We start from the raw sequence: 20,200 nt of genomic DNA, 5'->3' as shown, positions 1-20,200 counted from the left end.
GTGCTTCAGAAATTCCTTGCCATCATACTGATATTTATTAGCATGTGTAAAAGCTCAGTATGGAACCAGTATTTGTGAATTTCATTCTATTAACAGGGAAAAATTATAGTATGCAAGCAGTGCAGTCATAGTTAATTGACTAATTGTTTATTGATGGGTTATTAAATTGATCTGCAACTATTTTGGTAATTGATTAATGGGTTTGAGTAATTTTTTAAGAGAAGTTCACATTCACTGATTCCAGCTTCTTAAATGGTAATATTTTCTGTTTTCTTTTCTCCTCTACAACAATAATTTTAATTTGACATCATCTTGGGGAAATAACTGACCAAATAACTGACTATGAGAATAATCGGTAGCTACAGCCCTAGTCATAACGTGTTGAAATTGAGTTTTGATGTATTTTTTACTACTGAAATTTATTATTACTAATTAATTTCTTGTTACCATAGAAAGGCACTGTTGGGTACTGGTACTGTATTAAAATGTGAACAGTACTCAGCCCTAATCCTTCTGTCTTGCTTCATGCCTCTCCAGTTCTTGTCTGCTGTGTCTCTGTTGTCCCAGGAATCAGAGTCCTGGTCAGAGTCACTGTAAATCACCTGAGTACCATATTCCCTGACTTCAAACTGGCCTCTGTCAGTCGTGGCGAGGCTGTGTTCACTGAGAGAGTGCTGAGCCTGACTGCTCTGAGCTCTGATCCAGGCAGACTCATGTCAACTTAAAGCGATAGTTCACCCAAAAATGAAATTTCATTCAATATCAATATCAATATCAATATCTCCAGTTGACAAAACACTCCCGGAGCTTCAGTGGAAAACAGCATTGCAGCCAGATCCAGGACAATTGAAGTGAATGGTGCCCAGTTTTAAAATGTAAAAAAAGAACACAAAAAACACACAAAATGTCTCTAAACTGCTCATGCGGTGTAATCCAAGTGTCCGTAAGCCGCAACATTAAAAACTGACCCAAAAAGACTCCATTTACACCATGATTTTATCCTAAATGTCAACTGTAGCCTCTCAAACCTGATCCGTGTGCACACACCTGAAGCAGGTCTCGCCCAAATTTGAATCTCTCTGTAGGGCTACAAATTATGATTATTTTCATAGTTGATTAATTGGTCAGTTATTTTCTTGATAAATTGATTTGTAGTTGTTTGCCTATAAAATTCAAAAATGTCAAAATGTCAAAAATGTCAATCAGTGTTTCCCAAAGTCCAAAACATCTCGTTTTGTCCACAACTCAAAGATATTCAGTTTACTGTCAGAGAGGAGTAAATAAACCAGAAAATATTCACTTTTAAGTAACCGAAGTCAGAGAATTTTGACTTTTTTTTCTTAGAAATTTACTCAAACTGATTAATTGATTGTGCAAATAGTTGGTGATTACAGAATAATCGATTAATAATTGATTATTCGATTAATTGTTGCAGCTCTGGTGATATGCTACCTCTTATTCATTGTCTCTCAAGTACCTTAAAGATATGTTTGGGATTTCTGTGCTGCAGTTTGTTGTTAATTTACTGGCTGATATATGAAAATCTCTGTGATAATCTTGGCTGATGTAGCAGTTGGGCTGTAGTTTATTGGTTGTGATAAATTAGTTTCGACTTACTTCTTCCAGGTTTTACTGTTGATTTCATTTTTACATTTATTGCTCTTCTGAAATGGCCTCACCTCACCTAACCTTTACTGGCTTTATGAGATGTGGAAAAGACGGAAACCTTCGGGTCCTGTTCTGAAGCAACAAGATGTGCCAAGACATGTAGTTACATTAAAATATGTTTTTTACTGCCTGAAAAGTTTGACACTACGGAGAAATGAGGTGTTCACCTGACAGAGTTGCCATGGCAACACTAATAGGCCCGAGACAAAGGTTTTGCTGTTGGTAAAGCAGAGGAACGAGACAGCCAGCATTTCATTAGGACGTGGCAGCAGCAGCTCCATGTGTGAGTCAGAGTGGCTGTTCTATCACATATTGTCATCAGCCATTTATTGTCTCCCTCACTGCTCATCAGCACTGCAGGAACGAAATGCCAAATGCTTCTGCTCATCTTTAGGAAAGGAGCAAAACAACAACACAGAGCTCAGGGCGATATGAGGCCACAGAGACTGGAGTCAGTCTGCCTCAGGAGGACTGGTTCGTCTGTCCTGAAGCCGGCCCTGCCCACAAGACTGTCTCGCCAGCCCTTCCTGACCTGTTTTCTCAGATCACTCCATCCCTCAGAGAAATAGATTACTCTGATTCATCTACAGAATATCACAACAAGCCTCCTGTAGGCAGAATAATACAAGCCTCGCCTTAAAAATGAAACTGAAAAGTCAAAAAGAGAAGACAAGGAGTGGGAACTGTTATGTTTCCCATAGCAACAGATATAAACCGGATGTGTCAGACTTGTGAGCAGCAGCGATGTGAAGTGAAGTGTTTACTGATTTAAGATAGTTATCTCGTTGAATATCACTGATGTATATACAAAAGACAACTGAATGCACAGCTAGTGTGTGAAGACCAAGAGAAAGAGAACTGAAACTGAAGTTGGAGGCCCTGGAGGCAAACACTTCACTGGAACACTGTGCTCTTACATGCTGCTAATAACAGCCTGTCATAAGTGTTGTTTTAACACACGCGCGCACACTTTTGTGACACGCTGGTTCACTTAACCTACCTTAACCTTGTCCAAATAAACAGATAGTTGGAAGTGAGCTAATTTTAGCCATCACTTTTGCTCAGTGCCAGCTGCATTTGCTCAGGGATTTCCAGTTTGACACAATACAAACTTTTCCTCTGTTAAATTCCTGTGCAATGTGAGTGCTTCATTTCTCAAGGTTTTTGTAGTTTGTGGCGCATGGTGCATGTCCAGTTGTGGAAAGAGCATGTACAAAATACAACTGCAGTTCCAAAAAAACTTTGAATGTTGTAACAGAAATTAAATCAGAATGCAAGGATTGCAACTTTTTGACCTATATTCAATTATATACAGTACAAAAACAAGATATTTAGATTTTCAAACTTATTGTTTCAAATATACACTCATTCTGAATTTGGTGCCTGCAGCACGTTGCAGAAAAGTTGGAATGGGGGTATGTTCACCTTACGGCTGGGCGGTATGACAGAATTTTCATATATTTATTTTGTGTGTATTAATGATAAATGACAGCTCTGAACATCAGTGTGGTACAACACATGACCAGTACGTGCAGACTTTTAGATAGATGCTTATTTTCCATGGTCTTGTTTGCCTGTGTGCTTTAATGTGTTTAATCCTCCGCCCGTCTCCTCCCACCTCAGGCACAGGGACCTTCGGCCGAGTCTTCCTGGTCAAGGACAAGAAGAGCAGGGCCTTCTACGCCCTGAAGCAGATGAAAATCCCCGACGTGATCCGACTGAAGCAAGAGCAGCACGTCCACAACGAGAAGGAGGTGCTGACAGAGGTCAACCACCCATTCCTCATCCGACTGTGAGTCTGCTCCCCAGCCTCGGCCACAAACACACCAGGGGGAGGCAGGGGTCACGGTCCACCGGGTGGACGCTTCTAATGAAGAGGGCCAGAGTTCAGGATCTGCTTATGAATTCTGACACATTGATTCTTATTAGAAATGCAGTGTAGATATGAGTTAAATCAGCACATAATATAACATATCAATGAGGTGCAGATCTAAAATATACACAATGCCAAAAATATGAAAGAAGTTAATAGTACAGACAGGTCTGGACTGCAGGCAGCTCAGTCTACTACCTGAACTATTTTACTACAAAGACACACTGAGGGAACTCGTCCACGATGTGTCTTGGCATTGTCTCTCTGAAATAAGCAGGGACCCCCAGGCCTTCAGTTTGACACGTGTGCAACTGTATTTTTAAATCCAATGAACTATTCACCTCTTTGACCACTGTTTCATTAGATATTACATATAATAAAATAAAATAAATCATAGACCTAAGAATTTTCATAATAGACTAAATTTCCCCACTGATACAAATCCAATATAATCTGAAGACTTCCAGAGTGGAGACTGAGTGAAATCAGCAGGATCAGTCACATTGGACTTGATTTGGTGTAATAAAATCCTGCATCTGTGTCTCCTGAGCTTATTCTTTACTTAAGCGGGAAGCAGTTTTATCCCTGAGCAAATTTCCTCCATTTTCCTGGTATGAATTAATAACAATTTCCTAAAGTCTGTCACATTTATTATGCATGGGTGTAGTTCCAGTGTCAAAAATCTCTCCTTTTTTACTTCTAAAAACTCTGTGGTATTTAAATAAATAGTCTTGCTATATATTTACAGTGTTTTCTAAAGCATATTTCTAAAAAGAACAGATATTTTAAAGTGTGTGGTGAGCAAGTCATTTCACCTGACCCTTTATTAAACAGCACCGTATGAAATGATGTGAGGTTATAAACCCTGTTATTAGTCAGGACTCCTGCACATATAAGGCACTGAGAGAAAGTCATACAGGGTTGAATGAGAGCCTTTTTGGGTTTGACTCCAGTGGAGTCTGAAATGTTTTATTAAATTAAACAATTAAATTAAGTTAAAGAAATAAAAAGCTCATTGTGTGCAGCTGTAGCTGGGTTGTAGCTTTGCAAAACATGAAGAACTGCAGTTTGGAGTCTTTTTCTGTTTTAGCTTTCATCTAGCAGACGACAGCAGCCACACAGCTGTGTGGTACTATCAGAAGTCTGATCAAAGCTACAGGAAACTCCAAATCCTCAATTTGTAGAAAGCTGTTAGTGGTGTCGGTGGTCCTGCCAACAGTTTCTGTACTACAGTAGATGCTGTCTGTCGCTTCCCAGCTGTTTCTTTACTGTCATTTTACCATCTTTATTTGGAAAACATGACAGATTTTGCTCCACAACTGCTCAGCCTGTGGTGTTCAGTTGATTGACAGTTAATTAATCAACTTGTTAGAGTTGAAAATGGCGACTTGCCCTCACCAGCTGGTGCAGTGTTGAACAATGGAAGGACTGTTGCAGCGCAGACACTCATGAATGTCACAACAGAAGCTCAGTGTAAAACAACTTGTTGGCTTTGTTGAAGTAATGCTAAGTTAATCCATCTTAATATTCTGCCTCAAGTACACACAAACATACACACCAGGCTGTGTTTTATGGTTTTAATCGGGTTTTTGTGTTTAACTACTATCTGAATTACTAAAACAAATGAGGGGTAATTACCAGCAGTTGAGATCACAGTAGTTTTCCAGACTTCTTGCCAAAATAGACTCCCTTTTCTCTGGAAGATATACATGTGACAGCTCCAGATTTTTAGCCTGTGTGTATTTGCCCTCTCAAGATTATCATATGTACTTAAGATACAAAGACACCTTCTTCAAACCTCATTAACATGGTTACAATAAATGTATTACCATATAATTACTGGTTCACCTTTCAGCTGTATCATTTCTTGCAATGACCTTTCATGTCAAAGACATGCCTTACAGTTCAGCTCTGTGGTCAAATATACATATATATATATATGTATATATATATATATATATATATATATATATATATATATATATATATATATATATATATATATATATATATATATAATTTATTAATTTGATGTATAGGCTACATATTGTTATAGTTGGAGAAGGTAAGAATTACTTCACACTTTAAAAAAAAAAAATAGTTGTGAAAACTCTAAATTTCAAGGCAACGTAGTGCAATAGATTTCTTTTTGTGGATTTCTTTTTAGTCTTGAGCCCAACTCTTAGTTTTGGAATAAATTTTTTTGCCAACTGATCATCTTGAGTTGGGATGATTTACTTTTCTTCTTTAGATACTTAACTTGAATATTTGAGTTTTAGAAATAAAAAAAAAAAACGGGTCACAGTTAAGCTCTGAACCCGGTTTTGAAAAAACGTTCACTTTCACTTTAATGCATTTACTTCATTTTTTTTATTAATAACTTTTAGTACAATTTTTAGGGGGATTTAAATTTCTCTAAAGATGAGAAGAAAAGTAAATTGAACTAATTATAAGTTCACTCGACAAACGATTAGTAGTCAGTAAAATATTTTCAAAATGTAGGAATTTGAGTTGAACAAATGGTTAAAAGATTTTAATTTTCATTTATCATTGTTGGACCTTGTGAAAACAAAAAAGTTGAGAAAACTCAAAATTTCGAGGCAACTTACTGCATTCAATTTTTGATTTTTGAGTCCAACTCAAATCCTTAAATTTTGAAAATGTTTTACCAGCTGTGGATTTTTGTTGATATAATTTACTTCTTAAAATAAACTTAAATTGTTGGGTTTAGTAATCCCCCAAAAAATTGTACTAAACATATTCTTAAAACATGTATTTTCAATTACTGTGACACACTTTTTTGAAAACTCTAAGATTCAAGTTCATCGAAAGTAAAAAAAAAAAAAAGCACAATATCTCAACTAAAGATTATAGATCGGCAAAACTTTAGATTTATTTTAATAGTCCAAAAATTTGAGCTGGCCTTAAAACTGAAAAATATGGCTAATGGAGACTCTGTTTGCAAATGACCTCAAACATATCCTTGACATTTCTGTCCTGTGCTAGAATTTATCTGGAATAAACAAATGTATTTATCAGTTGGTTACAGATCTGCAGTAAATAAGACTCCTGATCTGGTCCTGTTTGTTTATTGAAGTCATACACAGGCTGTATATTTTGAGACTGTTTCATAACCAGTTAAAAAGTCCTTGCAGTGTGTTTAAGTATAGTCTGAGAAAGCAGGAAGAGCAAAAGGAAAGTGTGGAGATGAAATCGCAGTGTAAGAGAGAGTCAGTAATCGTGTTTGTGGCCAGCAGCCAGCACTTATGGAAAACACTGGAGCCTCCTCCATCTTCATCAGTGACAGTGCTCTCTTGTTTTTATTCCTCTGAAGTGCCCTTCCAGCTCAAATAGTTGCTGCACACTGCTCGGAGCCACACTGGGGGATAAAAGAGTGCGAGACGGATCCAGCCTCTCATTTTATCTGATTCTCTCCACTCGTCAGACGCTACTTTAACACTTTTACCCTCCACCGGACACCTAGGATGACTGTGCACTGAAGAAGTTGCATTTATTCAAAAGACTGAGCCATCTTTGTGTTTTTTGACCTGTGTGTCTTGTCTTTTCTCAGGTTCTGGACCCACCATGACGAGCGCTTCCTCTACATGCTGATGGACTACGTGCCGGGCGGCGAGCTCTTCAGCTACCTGCGCAGCCGCGGGCGCTTCAGCAACGCCACCGGCCTCTTCTATACCTCTGAGATTGTGTGCGCCATCGAGTACCTCCACTCCAAAGAAATTGTCTACCGCGACCTGAAGCCCGAGAACATCCTGCTGGACAGCGAAGGACACATCCGCCTGACCGACTTCGGCTTCGCTAAGAAGCTCTCTGACAGGTGACAGAAATAACATTCTGATTTATAAGGAAGTTAAAATGAGCTGGAACAAATCAAATTGACTGGAGATGGACTTAAAGAAAGTGGAGAGATAAAAAATGGTAATAAAAATCAGTTAATAAATCGTCTACAAGCATAAGAAGAGATTTAAAAGCCGGTATTGATTTTCAGTGTGAGCTCAGACAGGTCAGTCCTCAGTCTGAGAGACCTGATTGAAAAGATGTGGACAGCTTCGCTTTTAAATCCAGACTTTTCTTAATATTCTGGATTTAGAAGAGTCAGTCAAAGCCATTTATTTAGACTTTTTGGAGCCAATAACACTAACTTATTTACAATATGGACCAGCCAAGAGAAGCAATTTGTTTCCTATCTGTGATCTGGCAACAATTTAGATTTTTTTCTGGTTTCAACCTCTCAAAATATAGAAAAAGATAAGATAAGATGATGCTTTATTAGTCCTGCAGCGGGGAAAAAGTGCAGCAAAGAGAGAAATAAAATCGAAAGGAGCATCAATAAAAACATCAGATAATAAATAAAGAAACAAGCAATTTAAACGAGGAAATATAAAAACAGGAACAATATAAGGAGGAGGAAGTATAAAAATAGAACAATATATGCAATATAAACAAGTATCAGTCTCAACAGTAAAGTTTACAAAGTTGTATGTAGGAAATATTGATATTAATCTTGATAAAACAGCAACTGATTTCAGTCGTTCAGACTTCCATTTAGTCGATGTCTCCACAGTGTTGAGAGTGTTTCTTTCCCACAAAATACCCCTTAATTTGTTTTTCAGCCCAGAAAATCATTAAGTATCATTACTGAACCACAACGGTGCAATTGGGCTCTAAATATTTTGGGAACCTGTTTTTCTTTGGGCTTTCTGTAGTCTACTCGGTGGTTTGAACAAGTTTAAACAGGTGTTTGTCAGTCTACAGTATGTACAGCTGATATTCCCTGATCCAATTCTAATATTACTGACCAGACCAACCTTCTGTTTCTGTTATTTTAAGAATAGGTTTTCTAAAGAACACCCCTGTTAAAGTGATAGTTCACCCAAAAATTAAATTTCACTCAATATCTACTCCCCCCTGTGCTGATGTGAGGATGGGTGAAGATCTCCAGTTCACTTATTGCGAGATCTCGTATATCTCATGTCGCGCAGCTCTAATACCAAATTCCAGCTTGTTATGAACATTATTGTGCACTTACATCTGCATAGATTTTAGTGTTAATCTTCCAGTTTCTTTTAACAATGACTGTTGATTTCTTTTATTGTTATGTAACTGTTGCTCAGAGGATCTTTGTCTCTTTTTTCCCTTTCAGGTGTCAGTCTGGTTGAATCATCGTACTGTGTTTTGTTCTTTATGTACCAAACAGCACTATCTAAACAACCCTTCATACAAAATATCAGCTATTTGTAAAGAGGGCTATTCTTAAAGAATGAAATATTCAAAAATATAGAGTCATCCACGAAACATCTGACTGCGCCAAGTCAAGCCTTTGTTGCAGGTGATTCCAAACTTCTATATCTTTGGGTTTGGTACCAAATAAAAAGTGATCTGAAGATGTCATCTTTGGCACGTAGAACATGGAACTCACTATTTTCTGACATTTTGTTGACTAAACAATAAATTGATTAGTGAAAGAAATGATGAATTCATCGGTAATGAAATGATAGTTGCAGCCTTTAATTTGAGTCATTCTGGGTGTAATACTTATATATCACCAGACACAGCTGTGTGACATCACGTCCACAACGCTGTTTTGTTCCATCCACCACACAAACCCCACCAGCAGTGTTTGAGGTCTAGTATTTTCTGATCAGGCATCTGACATGGAGTCTATTAAATAGGGTGGAAATGGGACAAATTTTGAAATATTACACTATTATCATTATTTTAATGTGCTTTATGTGTCTACTTTTCATGATTATTATTGAATAAAATATTGAAATATTAATGAGACTTTTTTTATGTTATGTTATGTTTTAGGTAAATTAATTGGTATATAATTGAATAATAACAAAAGTAATCATTAGAGTAATCGAGAAAATAATCAATCGATTAATGGTTTAAAAAAGGTGCAGCCCTACACGTCTGAGTTAAACCTTTTTCGTAGTTGGCAAACATAATGAGTGTGTTGAAGTGATGGCTGATAACAGCTTTATCTTCTTTTGAGACGTGACCTGACATGATTTGGCCTGTTAGATAAAAGACTGATAGGGCGAAAGTGTAGCTAGAAATCAAGAAGGCTCTCTCATTTAAGTAATTTGTTCACATAATGTATGTAAAACCTCTTTTTAGGACAAGAATTGTTTCATTTGGCTCATTCACAGTGTTTCATAGTTTATTAAAGTGATTTTAATGTCTTTGTGCAGAAGAGATTATCATTTAGTCTTACATTTATTACATTGAAGAGGGCGTAACAAGATGTGCATTTAATCTCCATTATCTCTGTCATGACCTTGTGCTGCTGCTGCAGCCTCTCAGTTAATGTGACAGCGTTCAGTTTAAACTTGTCACAGGTTTGACCTCATCAGAGCGCCGTCGTGACATTTACGTCAGAGTGACTCGAGCGCTCAGACATGAGACCATCAGCGAAAATTATCAGTACAGTAATGTAATGAAACCTGTGTTTTAAAGGAGATTGAATGATCAGACCTTTTCAAATCTTTTTGCACATAAAGCAGATTTATTTTTAGTGTTTGCAGCATTGTTGTACATTTCTCATATTCATTTCTTCCTGCCGCATGTGTGGCTGCTGCTGAATGACAGTCGGGGATACTCCTCTCTCAGCTCGTGGTGTTTGATGCCTGATTGATTGTCAGTAGGAAGTGAATGACAAAGCAGCTGTCAGTCCACGCTGTACACACAGTCTGAGCTCATACTGTACATTCTCTGCCACGCTGCTGTGCTCAGCAAGCTGCTCGTAGATTTAACTTGTATCTGTACACTGTGGGTTTGTTGGAAACTCCTGATTAAACTTGGAATTGAACTCTGAAGGAACACATCTAAGACTCGGTATTGTCTGGAGGTCATCCTGTTTCGCAGGATTCACTCTCAGGACATACTTACACTTTGTATTGGTTTGGGGCTGCTTGTATCACTTTCAATTTAGGAGACTGAGCCTCTGTCCCTTCTTTAAAGACCTGAACCTGTTCTTTCACTTACAGGAAATTAGTGGCTCAAGAGTTTAAAAGGAACAGAAACATTCCTAACATAGGACATTTTACATCTGCTGGGGAGAAACTATGACAGGGTGATCCATTTGAAATCAAGGTTGTTATATTAATGAGAAGTTTTTTTTCTGATTTTGATAATTAGTTCGGGTTCCCAGCCTCAGGGATGAGGCCGTTCAAATGTGTCATTAGCCAAATTATAGGTGTACCAAGATGTCATACAGGATTTGAAATACTAGATATCTGCATATGCATATATCTAGTATCTGGTTTCCATTTGTAGTCCTAGTACCGTTGATCAATCACTTCTGAGCAGGCATTGGACACATGTAGGTCAACAGTCTGTGTGGAGCGCAAAATTCGCTGAAGACACTGACTATAATACAATCTCAGAACCTGACAGCTGTCATCTGACAACAATTTAGTTTTTTATTAGCTTTTTTAAAATGAATCTTCATTCATATGCAAAAATTTGTTTATAGAGAAAAGAAAAAGTGGTTGTGGACATCTCAAGTTGCTGAGTAGACAAAATGGACTGTGAATAATGACTAATAATAACATGATGTCCATTATCTGTTACCCCGATATTCACAGGCAATATTTCAGGAAGCCCCGAAACAATGGCCATTGTCCACATAGACGAGAAAGATGGGTTCCTAGATTGGAAAACATCAAACAATCAAAATGATACCTTTTCTGTTATATGATTCTGATTTCTGAAGAAATATGGGACAGTTTTGCCTCTGAGTTCTCTTGAAATGACTAGATTATACATTATAACAAAACGGCATATAAAATAATATAAATTATAAATAATTTACAAATTGATGCTTAATGCAATCAACTATGTTCCAGTGTTGTTCAGGAAGTTTTAAGTTATTAGTCACATATATTCAGATCAGCTGTTTAGAACAGATGCTGGTACTATCTCAATACTGTTTTGTTAGTGATGAGAAGATAGAACTTTTTATAAAAGAATATTTGTTGTTCACACCAAAAGCCAATACATTTTTTCATGTGAGTAGATTACATACTAAGTTATTGTAAAGGCGTGAATAAACAGGAACTTTTGGTATAACGGCGACAACGTTTGCTGGCTGTTTGCTCATCAGCTTACAGCTACGTGTTTGGGGTGAATAAACACACTTGTGAGTAACACGAATACATTCAAATGTTTCCAAAATGATTCGGCAATCAAACTTGTGCAAACATTAGCTGTTTGTGCGACCACACCATTTGACAAAGGGTGTGTTCAGACTGACTTCAGTCATGTATGAAAAATACACTCTCTTACTCATTTGAATGGACATACCTTCTGAGCAATGGGACTGCCGATGGAGGATGCTCTGGCAAAACGATGTTCAGCTTCAGCTTTTGCTGCAGCACAGTGTTGTGTCATCTGGCTAGGTGCTGTGTTGGCCAATCAAATATTTGCAAGTGCACATTCTCAGAAGATAAATTTTAATGTGAAGGCCATATTGTTAATGTGAAGATGAAAGATAGTTGCCACCGTGACCTTTCCAGAGTTGTCTCCTGGCTGTGATTAATACAAACTCTTGTCTGTGTAGTGTTTTGTGATAAGTTTTTAAAGGCGTTCATCTGTTAGTCCAACAGGACTTCTTGGGTTGTTCAGTGTTTCATTGTCTCCCAGTCCCACCAACGCAACCCCCTGCACTGTTTTAATGCAGGACTGTTATCAGTCTCATCCCTGCCCTGGATGTGTTTAAACTTAAGTGCTTCTTGGATTGTCTAATAGTGTCTGAAACCCCTCTCTAATGGTGGGAATCACATCCACCTTCTGCAGCAGTCAGCTGGGTATGCAGAAGTGTTAAAGTACTTCTCCTCAAAAATGTGTGCCTTAACCCCATTTGTACGATTGATGGTGTCACGACAAAAGACCCAGAGTTGTTGGAGGCAGGAGGAGGCTGTGACAGCAGACTTTGTGTGAGGACAGTCAGAACAGATAGAAACAGTTTGACTTAAATGGGATCAGACAAAGTTTTATGGACTAGTTTGAATAGCACACAGTGAATGCTCTTGGTATTTGCTGGATGAGATACCCACATTTTGTTTCCATTTGTAATCGATTAGTTCGGCCCATTACCTCGTGACATGATCAACTTGTTAAAAGCTGCCTTTCCACCACTGGAACTTTCTCTAGGAGTTCCACAGCAGGGACTGGGGTCTAAATTAAGTTCCAAAGACATTATTTTATTACCCAGAAAGACTTGTATTTTGGGGGGGATGAGGTTTGCAGCTCTTAAAGCAACAGTCCACCCAAAAATGAAAATTCACTCAATATCTACTCATCCCTGTGCTGATGTGAGGAGTTCACAAAACACTCCCAGAGCTTCAGTGGAAAACAAGTGTTGTAGCCAAATCCAGTACAATTGAAGTGAACGGTGACCAGTTTTAAAATGTAAAAAAGAACACAAAAACACACAAAATATCTCCTTACTGCTTGTGTGGTGTAATCCAAGTGTCTGTAAGCTGCAACATTAAAATTTGACCCAAAAAGACGCCATTTACACCATGATTTTATCCTAAATATCAACTGTAGCCTCTCAGACTGGAGCTACATGCACACGCCTGAAGCAGGTACACAAGCTTTCACCCAAGCGGTGCGACACGAGATATACAAGATCTTGCGATACCTTCACATCTGTGTTTACATGCTACCTGGAAGTGACTCAGACAACAGAGAGAGATCTGCTCAGAAAAAGTGATGCGTACAGTTGACTTCGCAAACTTTCAACAAAGAAGAAAATGTCAGGGGACTTCGACATAGAAGAGGAACATCATTTCTTTGCTCAGCCATATTTGTTTGAGTCTGGATATACTGACGAGGAGCTCAGACAGATAGACAAGGCAGCCATGGAGCATGCAGCTCTGGTCTGAGAGGCTACAGTTGACATTTAGGTTAAAAACATGGTGTAAATGGTGTCAAATTTTAATGTCATGGCTTACGGACACTTGGATTACACCACACGAGCAGTATGGACACATTTTGTGTGTTTTTTTTTCTTTTTTTACACTTTCAAATTGGTCACCATTTCAATTGTACTGGATTTAGATGCAATGGTGTTTTCTGCTGAAGATCCAGGAGTGTTTTGTGAACTGGAGATCTTCACCCATCTTCACATCAGCACAGGGGGGAGTAGATATTGAGTGAAATTTAATTTTTGGGTGAACTATCGCTTTAATATGCCTGATTAGTTGAGTGCTCGCAGCATTTTTTAACCAAAATTTTATTCAATGATCTGCATGTGAAATGGTACAGTATTACAGCTTCAGGTTTTCTTTTCAGACCATAAAATCCCCACTTGTCCACCCTTACAAATATCTTTTTGTTTCACAGTTTGTTCAGCAGTACAATTATACAAATCTTCAAACCCTAAACTATCTGCCCGATCGCAGCAGTTCATATGCACTAAATGGGGGATCTGCTTCCTCTCTAATAATTGCCTGCCCTTTTCCTCACCACCCGGGACTTGCAGATGATTGTCATGCAATTTTATTTTTGTCCAGCAGTCTTACTTGACATATTCACTGTCTTATGCAGTTTGTTTTTGTTATTCATAGACAATGAAAAATACCAGGCCCCAGAACAGAAAGTTAAAATGCTCTCCAGTGGTTGAGGCATGCTATTACACAAGTTACAGTACACAAACTGCACAAGCTTTTCAGACTTTCAGTTCAGTTCAGAACTGAAAAAAGTGGATCTGTACATCTCTAAAAATGAGCCTTTAGTTCCTTGAAAAGTATTTCCTGGGACTAAATATCCAGGTATTTCGTATGGAAACTCAACTAAATAGTTGATGCAGATATTTATCCATCCTGGGCAAATACAGTTTGACTTTGAGTGCGGAAAAGTTATATTGCTTGTGTCCTGTGTGTGTTCATTATCCTTGAAAAGCTCCAATTTTCCTCTGGGAATTTGAGGGTAGCCTCCCAACTCCACGAAACCCCTGGCAGTGCCACTGAAGGACACACTTCTCCCGGCTGATGTCATTTAGTGTGAATTAGATATACAGTGAGCGAGGCCTGGCGGCGACCTCGGCAGAATTGAAAAGATGGCTTTATATCTGCACTGCAGCCTCACTTACTGCAGTGTTTCTCCGAAGCGTGTGAGCTTGCGCCGTGTTGACCCCCGCTGACATGTAAACATAATGGAGTAAGATTACATTTTCCCCCAGACTGGGAGAGCAAAACAGATGGGGAGTAGATACCTCTCTGATGTGCAAGTGAGTCACTTATAGAAATGGAGGGCAGCAGAATTGCCTGGGATAGGAAGACAACTGCCTCATTGCCACCAGCTCTCTTGTACTTTTCCCTGTTCAGGACGTGATGGAGCATCGTTACAGCCCCCGTCCTCGCTGCGCTGCCACAGTGTCCCCTGCTGGCAGACACGCTCACTAGCACGTTTCAGCACGGAGCCCTTTATGATGACACACGCCGCCCTGAAGAGCAACAAACACATGTGTCTTCCCACCGTGACCACGCCCCCCCCCAACCCCCACCCCCCAACATCAGCAGCCTCCTCATCCTCCTCTAGGACCAACATCATTTCCATACAAATTACCGTAGCCATGGCAACTGGCCGAAAGAGGTCATTACCCAGGTGATATCGGTGACAGACGATGAAAGGCTGGCACTGGGCCGAGTGCTCCTCATCAGAGGACAAGTGGCTTTCACAGAGACCAGCGTGCGTGTGTGTTGCGGAGTGTCAATCAGCTGCTCCGTCAGCCACGAGGACGCAAATAATCTGCCCCACACTTCCTCTTCTCATTGTCCACACTCACCAGCCATCCTTCACTCTTTGTCCACTGCTCGTGTTTGGACTCTCGCTCTCATTACACTGTCATCCTGCGGTCGCGCCGCCAATACCGCCTGACACTTCCACATCTATTATATCCACACACTGCTCCCATATCCTCATAGTAAGATAAAATATGACACAGCGAGGTCAGGTGACATGGACGGATCACTTTACTTACGGGTGTTGTCTTTCCCGTGCAACTGGAAGGGGGGATTCTGAATATTCCATATTAATGTGGGCAACCTACTTTGAACAGTGGTGATACTTTCCAAGTAATTTTAACCTCTTCCATTCTCCCCTGCCCTACTTTCAGGGTTCAGTGATTTTTTGTTGTTGTTGTTGTTTTTTCTGTCTCAGTTAGGCTAGTGGGTCAGAAATCTACTTGCCTGAATTTTTCTAAGTCAAGGGAGATGACTTTCAGTGTCTGGTTTTGTCAGTCTAAAACACAAAGATATTCAGTTTGTTATGATAATAAATAAATAAAAAAACATAGGAAATCTACATTTGGGAGGCTGAATAACATTTGGCCATTTTGCATGAAAAATTACTTCAGTGATTAATTGACTGTCACAATAGTTTACTTGCCCGACATGGCATTTTACTGTCCTTCCTTTGGCAAACCTCATTGTTGAACCCTGACTGTAGACCCATTTTTGTCTTTTTCAGTTGGGGGGCGGGGTAGCAGGTCAACAGTATTGGTTTCATAGATGTGGTCAACATAATCTGAATGCTGGGAATCTGAAGTTTGATTTAAGATGCTCTGGTCACTCTGGTCACACTTGTTTTTTAGTCATAAATCTGTAATAAGTTTTGTGTTTTCTTTTGGCACATATTCAGAGGTTGAATGTTGAAATGTAGTCATGTGTTCAACCAACCAACAGTCCAAAACCTACAGACTCTTCATTTACTGTCATAAATGACAAGGAAAAGCAGCAAATCCTCACATTTAAGAAGCTGGAACCAACAAATGTTTGACATTTTTGCTTAAAGAATTACAGAAACAATTACCAATTATCAAAATAGTTTGCAACAATTTTTCTTTTGATCGATTAATCAACTAATTGTCGCAAGCTTACAACTAATGATTATTTTCAGGGTTTTCAGGCTTATTGAGAAATCTGCCTGTCCGTTTTGTTCAACCAAAATCCAAAGATATTCATTTAAATATGATAATACTAGAGCTGGGTATTGATTCAAATTTCCCAAATCGACTGGCTTCGATTCACAAGGGTTCGATTCAATTCACGATTTGATTCGATCCGATTCAATACAATTTCGGTTCGGTTAGGGATATTTCAGTCACAATACCGATTTTACTTGAATATGGAAGAGATTCAAGTCACAGGGCAGGCAGTGTAAATAAAGTGGCTACAAAACCATTGTAAACTGAAGACATTCACTTTGCTGCCTGTGACTCTCACAAACCTTTTGTGCAATATACTACAGTGGTTGCAATGCAAACCTAACAACTGTATCAGAAGAGAAACCAAAAGAGACAAACAACTTAATTAATAAATAATTAATAAATAAAAGTAAACAACCAGAAAGTAAAAAGGCTCTGAATTGTCTCATAGTGCAATAAGTCAGGTTTTTGGTACATGTTGTAAAAGTCTTGTAAATTCTTGTGAACAGTAAACTTCAAGTATACAATAAGATACTGAAAAAGCCCTCTGTCTAACAAAATGTTCAGGGAAACTTTATGTCTGATTTCTGTCAGACTGTCACTACATTCAAAAAAATCACAAGAAAGAAATATCACACAAAAATATCGACAAGGGCTCTGAATTGCTTTTTTGAATTGCTTTCAACAACGCTGTGTGGTCATATGTCCTTGCATATGAATGTTGCAACAGCCTTGGTTATTTTCTGGGCTCGAGGAGAGTTTGCTGGTAACTTAAATACAAATGCCTTCTCCAGCTGGGTTTGTTTCGGATCCAGCGTCTTTGCAGACTGCATAAATGTCTCGTGAACTGATTTCGGAGATTTGTTGTGTTTCCACAATATTTCACCTCCATGTTGCATATCTTGCATATGGTTTTGCTCTTGTCCAGTTCATTGCTGCCTTCATGTTTTTTAAATCCAAAATGCCCTCAGTTCTCCTTCCATGTTGTTGAACACCGCTCCTCACTTGGCGACGAGATCTCGCGATACGAGATATCTCGCAAGAAAGGCTGGTCACATGAGACTACTGTGGTTTAAACTGCAGGCCGTACTACACACGGTAGAAAAGACATATTAAATACTCAATTTTATGAACAGATGTCGGGCCATGCACAGGAAAATTCATTCAGATCGATTAATCGATTTTTTTAAACCCACCTCTAGAGGTTACATGAAGAAAAGTGGGAAACCTCTGTAGTCGAGAGGCTTAAAAGAGCGTTGTCTGACATTTTTGAATGCAAAATTACTTATTACTTATTACTGAACGATTGATAGTTTGATTCTTTTTTACCTCTTGTCATGTTAGGCGAGTGAGTTGCCAGATGTACTTGCCCAACATGGCATTTATTTAACTTGGACAAGCAGGCAAGCCTTATTGTTGAGCCCTGATTTTCATTATTGATAAATCTGTTCACCATTTTCTCGATCAGTTGTGTGGTTCATGAAATGTCAGAAAATGGGGAGAATATGATATAAAATGCATGATATGAATAGAATGTTTCCTTAAGCCAAAGATGACGTCCACAAATGTTTTTTTTTTGTTCACAACCCAAAGATATTCAGTTTACTGTCAGAGAGGAGTAAAGAAACCAGAAAATATTCATATTTAAGAAGCTGAAATCAGAGAATTTGGACATTCTTTCTTTAAAAAAAAAGACTTAAAATGAATATTGATTATTAAAATAGTTGCCATTTAACTTAATAATAACAAGAGTTACTCGATTTGTCAACTAACCCTTGCAGCTCTATGTATGATGAGCACTCCTGTGCTCTGACACATGGTGTCAAACTCATTTCATTTTGGGTCACATCAGCATTATGCTTTCCTTAAAGGGCACGTTGTAAGTGAATAATCTACTTTTACATAATTGCCTGTGCATTCGATTATAATTGGACACCTTCACTGTGGGAATAACAAAATTGAGATGCATTCTTGGGCATGTAGTTTATGGATATTGTTAATGGACTCCAAACATTATGTGTTTGTAGCGTCTCAGATGTGAGAATTAGCTGTTCTTCTGCATCTGAAGTTGTAGTAAACTATTTAAACAATTAATGGATGCAGAAAGAAAATTGGCAGATAAATTTATGATGAAAAATAATAATTAGTTCTGGTCTAATTTCCTGGAAGAAGGTCAAATAGTCTATTTGCATGTTTAATTTGCTAGTTTTAATAAAATGTGAAGAAATCATTGCATCCTTCAAAAGATAAATGGAGAGCGGGGCTGCATGGACACCCAAAATGTCATCTCCTATAATTCTATTGTTTTTTCACTGCAGCAGCTCTGGAGACAGACCGAAATTACCCATCATGCACCTGGTTGACAAACAGTAGAGCGCATACACAGCCTGAGTCAGTACAGTTTATTAGGGTTGGGCGATCAGGGTTTTCCCCAGCAAGGTTGTCAGACCCGTAGCAAGCCTGAGCATCTTTTTGACGGGGGCCAGGCTTGAAGGCAGTGCCACATTGCTTTGTAATATTTTCAAATCTCCAATATGCTGTTTTAGTAACAACAAAAGAAATTAAATTGCCACTGTCTTAACTTATTAAAATGGTCCTTAAATGTGTATCAGATGTGTTTTAGAACCATTGTATCTGTATTCCTACCAAGCCACCACGCTGTAACATTAAGAAAACATCTTTAAAATGCAGTGTGCCCGCCACAAGTAAATCATGAGCTGCCACAAATTGATTTTCTATTTCTGGAGCTGCCCTTTCTAGAAAGGAACCACTGATTTCCAAAACTCTGGTAAGATTTGTACTCATTGTTTCTGTTAAGATGATCATTTTCACGACCTTTCACAGGTCTGGGATTCCCTTCTAGACACAACTTTCAAGAAAGAAATGATGGAGGAAATATCTATCAAGTGACATTTTTCTCTCGGCCCACAAAATATGTCCTCGTATGGAGCAGCCCTTCCACGGGGACAAATATTGACAGCATCCAATTTTAGATTTTTATTAAAAGATATATCATTTTTTTTGACAACACTAGTCCACAATGAAACATTGTGATGGACAATGATATTATTGCAGGGTCTAGAAGGGTCTTTGTCTCGGCACCACATGTCCATAACTTAGTTGTCTTTAAAAAGAAAATAATAAACACAACACGGAGACGTTGTTCAGTGAACTGCAGCAACTGCTTCTTTTTAATTTCTCTCCCACATGTCAAAAATAAATCTTATCCAACAACTCTATGGTAACTCTGAGGGGACACAAATACAGAAGGCTTTTAAAACACTCAGTGGTCGATGGCTTTGACTAAACCCTACAACCCATCCAAGCTTTGACTGGTTCAGAAGGCTCCAGATCCAGTAGGAGTCCAGTTTTAGACTTTGGAACTCTTCAGGATATATTTAAACATCGTAAGGATCAGCTTCAGGGCGTGTATGGGGATGGCTCCCGGCTGTCTGTCTGACCTGCTAACCTCGTATGAGCCTCAGTGCAGCCTGAGATTCTCTGTTAGGTCCCTGCTGATTCCCCTCAACTCTGGAACCACCTGCATGACATGGGAATATTTCATGTGTCATAGTAACATCATTAATATCAGAGAAAATAAAATAGAACACAATGATAAGAAACTGACTTTAGCATAAAAACATATACAAGGAATAACTGTTATTGGTGTGGTTATTTCAATAATCATTTCACTTTGTAAA

At 38.6% G+C, this 20,200-nt stretch overlaps 1 protein-coding gene across 1 annotated transcript in view; it reads left to right on the top strand.

The window, feature by feature from the left end:
• Window positions 1-20,200, top strand: part of prkx (protein kinase X-linked) — a 55,251-nt gene that overhangs the window by 10,654 nt on the left and 24,397 nt on the right. The window contains exons 2-3 of the mRNA XM_084713579.1: window positions 3,292-3,460; window positions 7,113-7,376. Coding sequence (XP_084569705.1) covers window positions 3,292-3,460; window positions 7,113-7,376 — 433 coding nt within the window. The remainder of the gene's footprint in view (window positions 1-3,291; window positions 3,461-7,112; window positions 7,377-20,200) is intronic.

The sequence above is a fragment of the Lutjanus erythropterus genome, chromosome 24 (genome assembly GCF_056507025.1).
Source record: "Lutjanus erythropterus isolate fLutEry1 chromosome 24, fLutEry1.hap2, whole genome shotgun sequence".
NCBI classification, from domain to species: domain Eukaryota; kingdom Metazoa; phylum Chordata; class Actinopteri; order Lutjaniformes; family Lutjanidae; genus Lutjanus; species Lutjanus erythropterus.
This window is presented reverse-complemented; position numbering and strand designations above follow the sequence as displayed.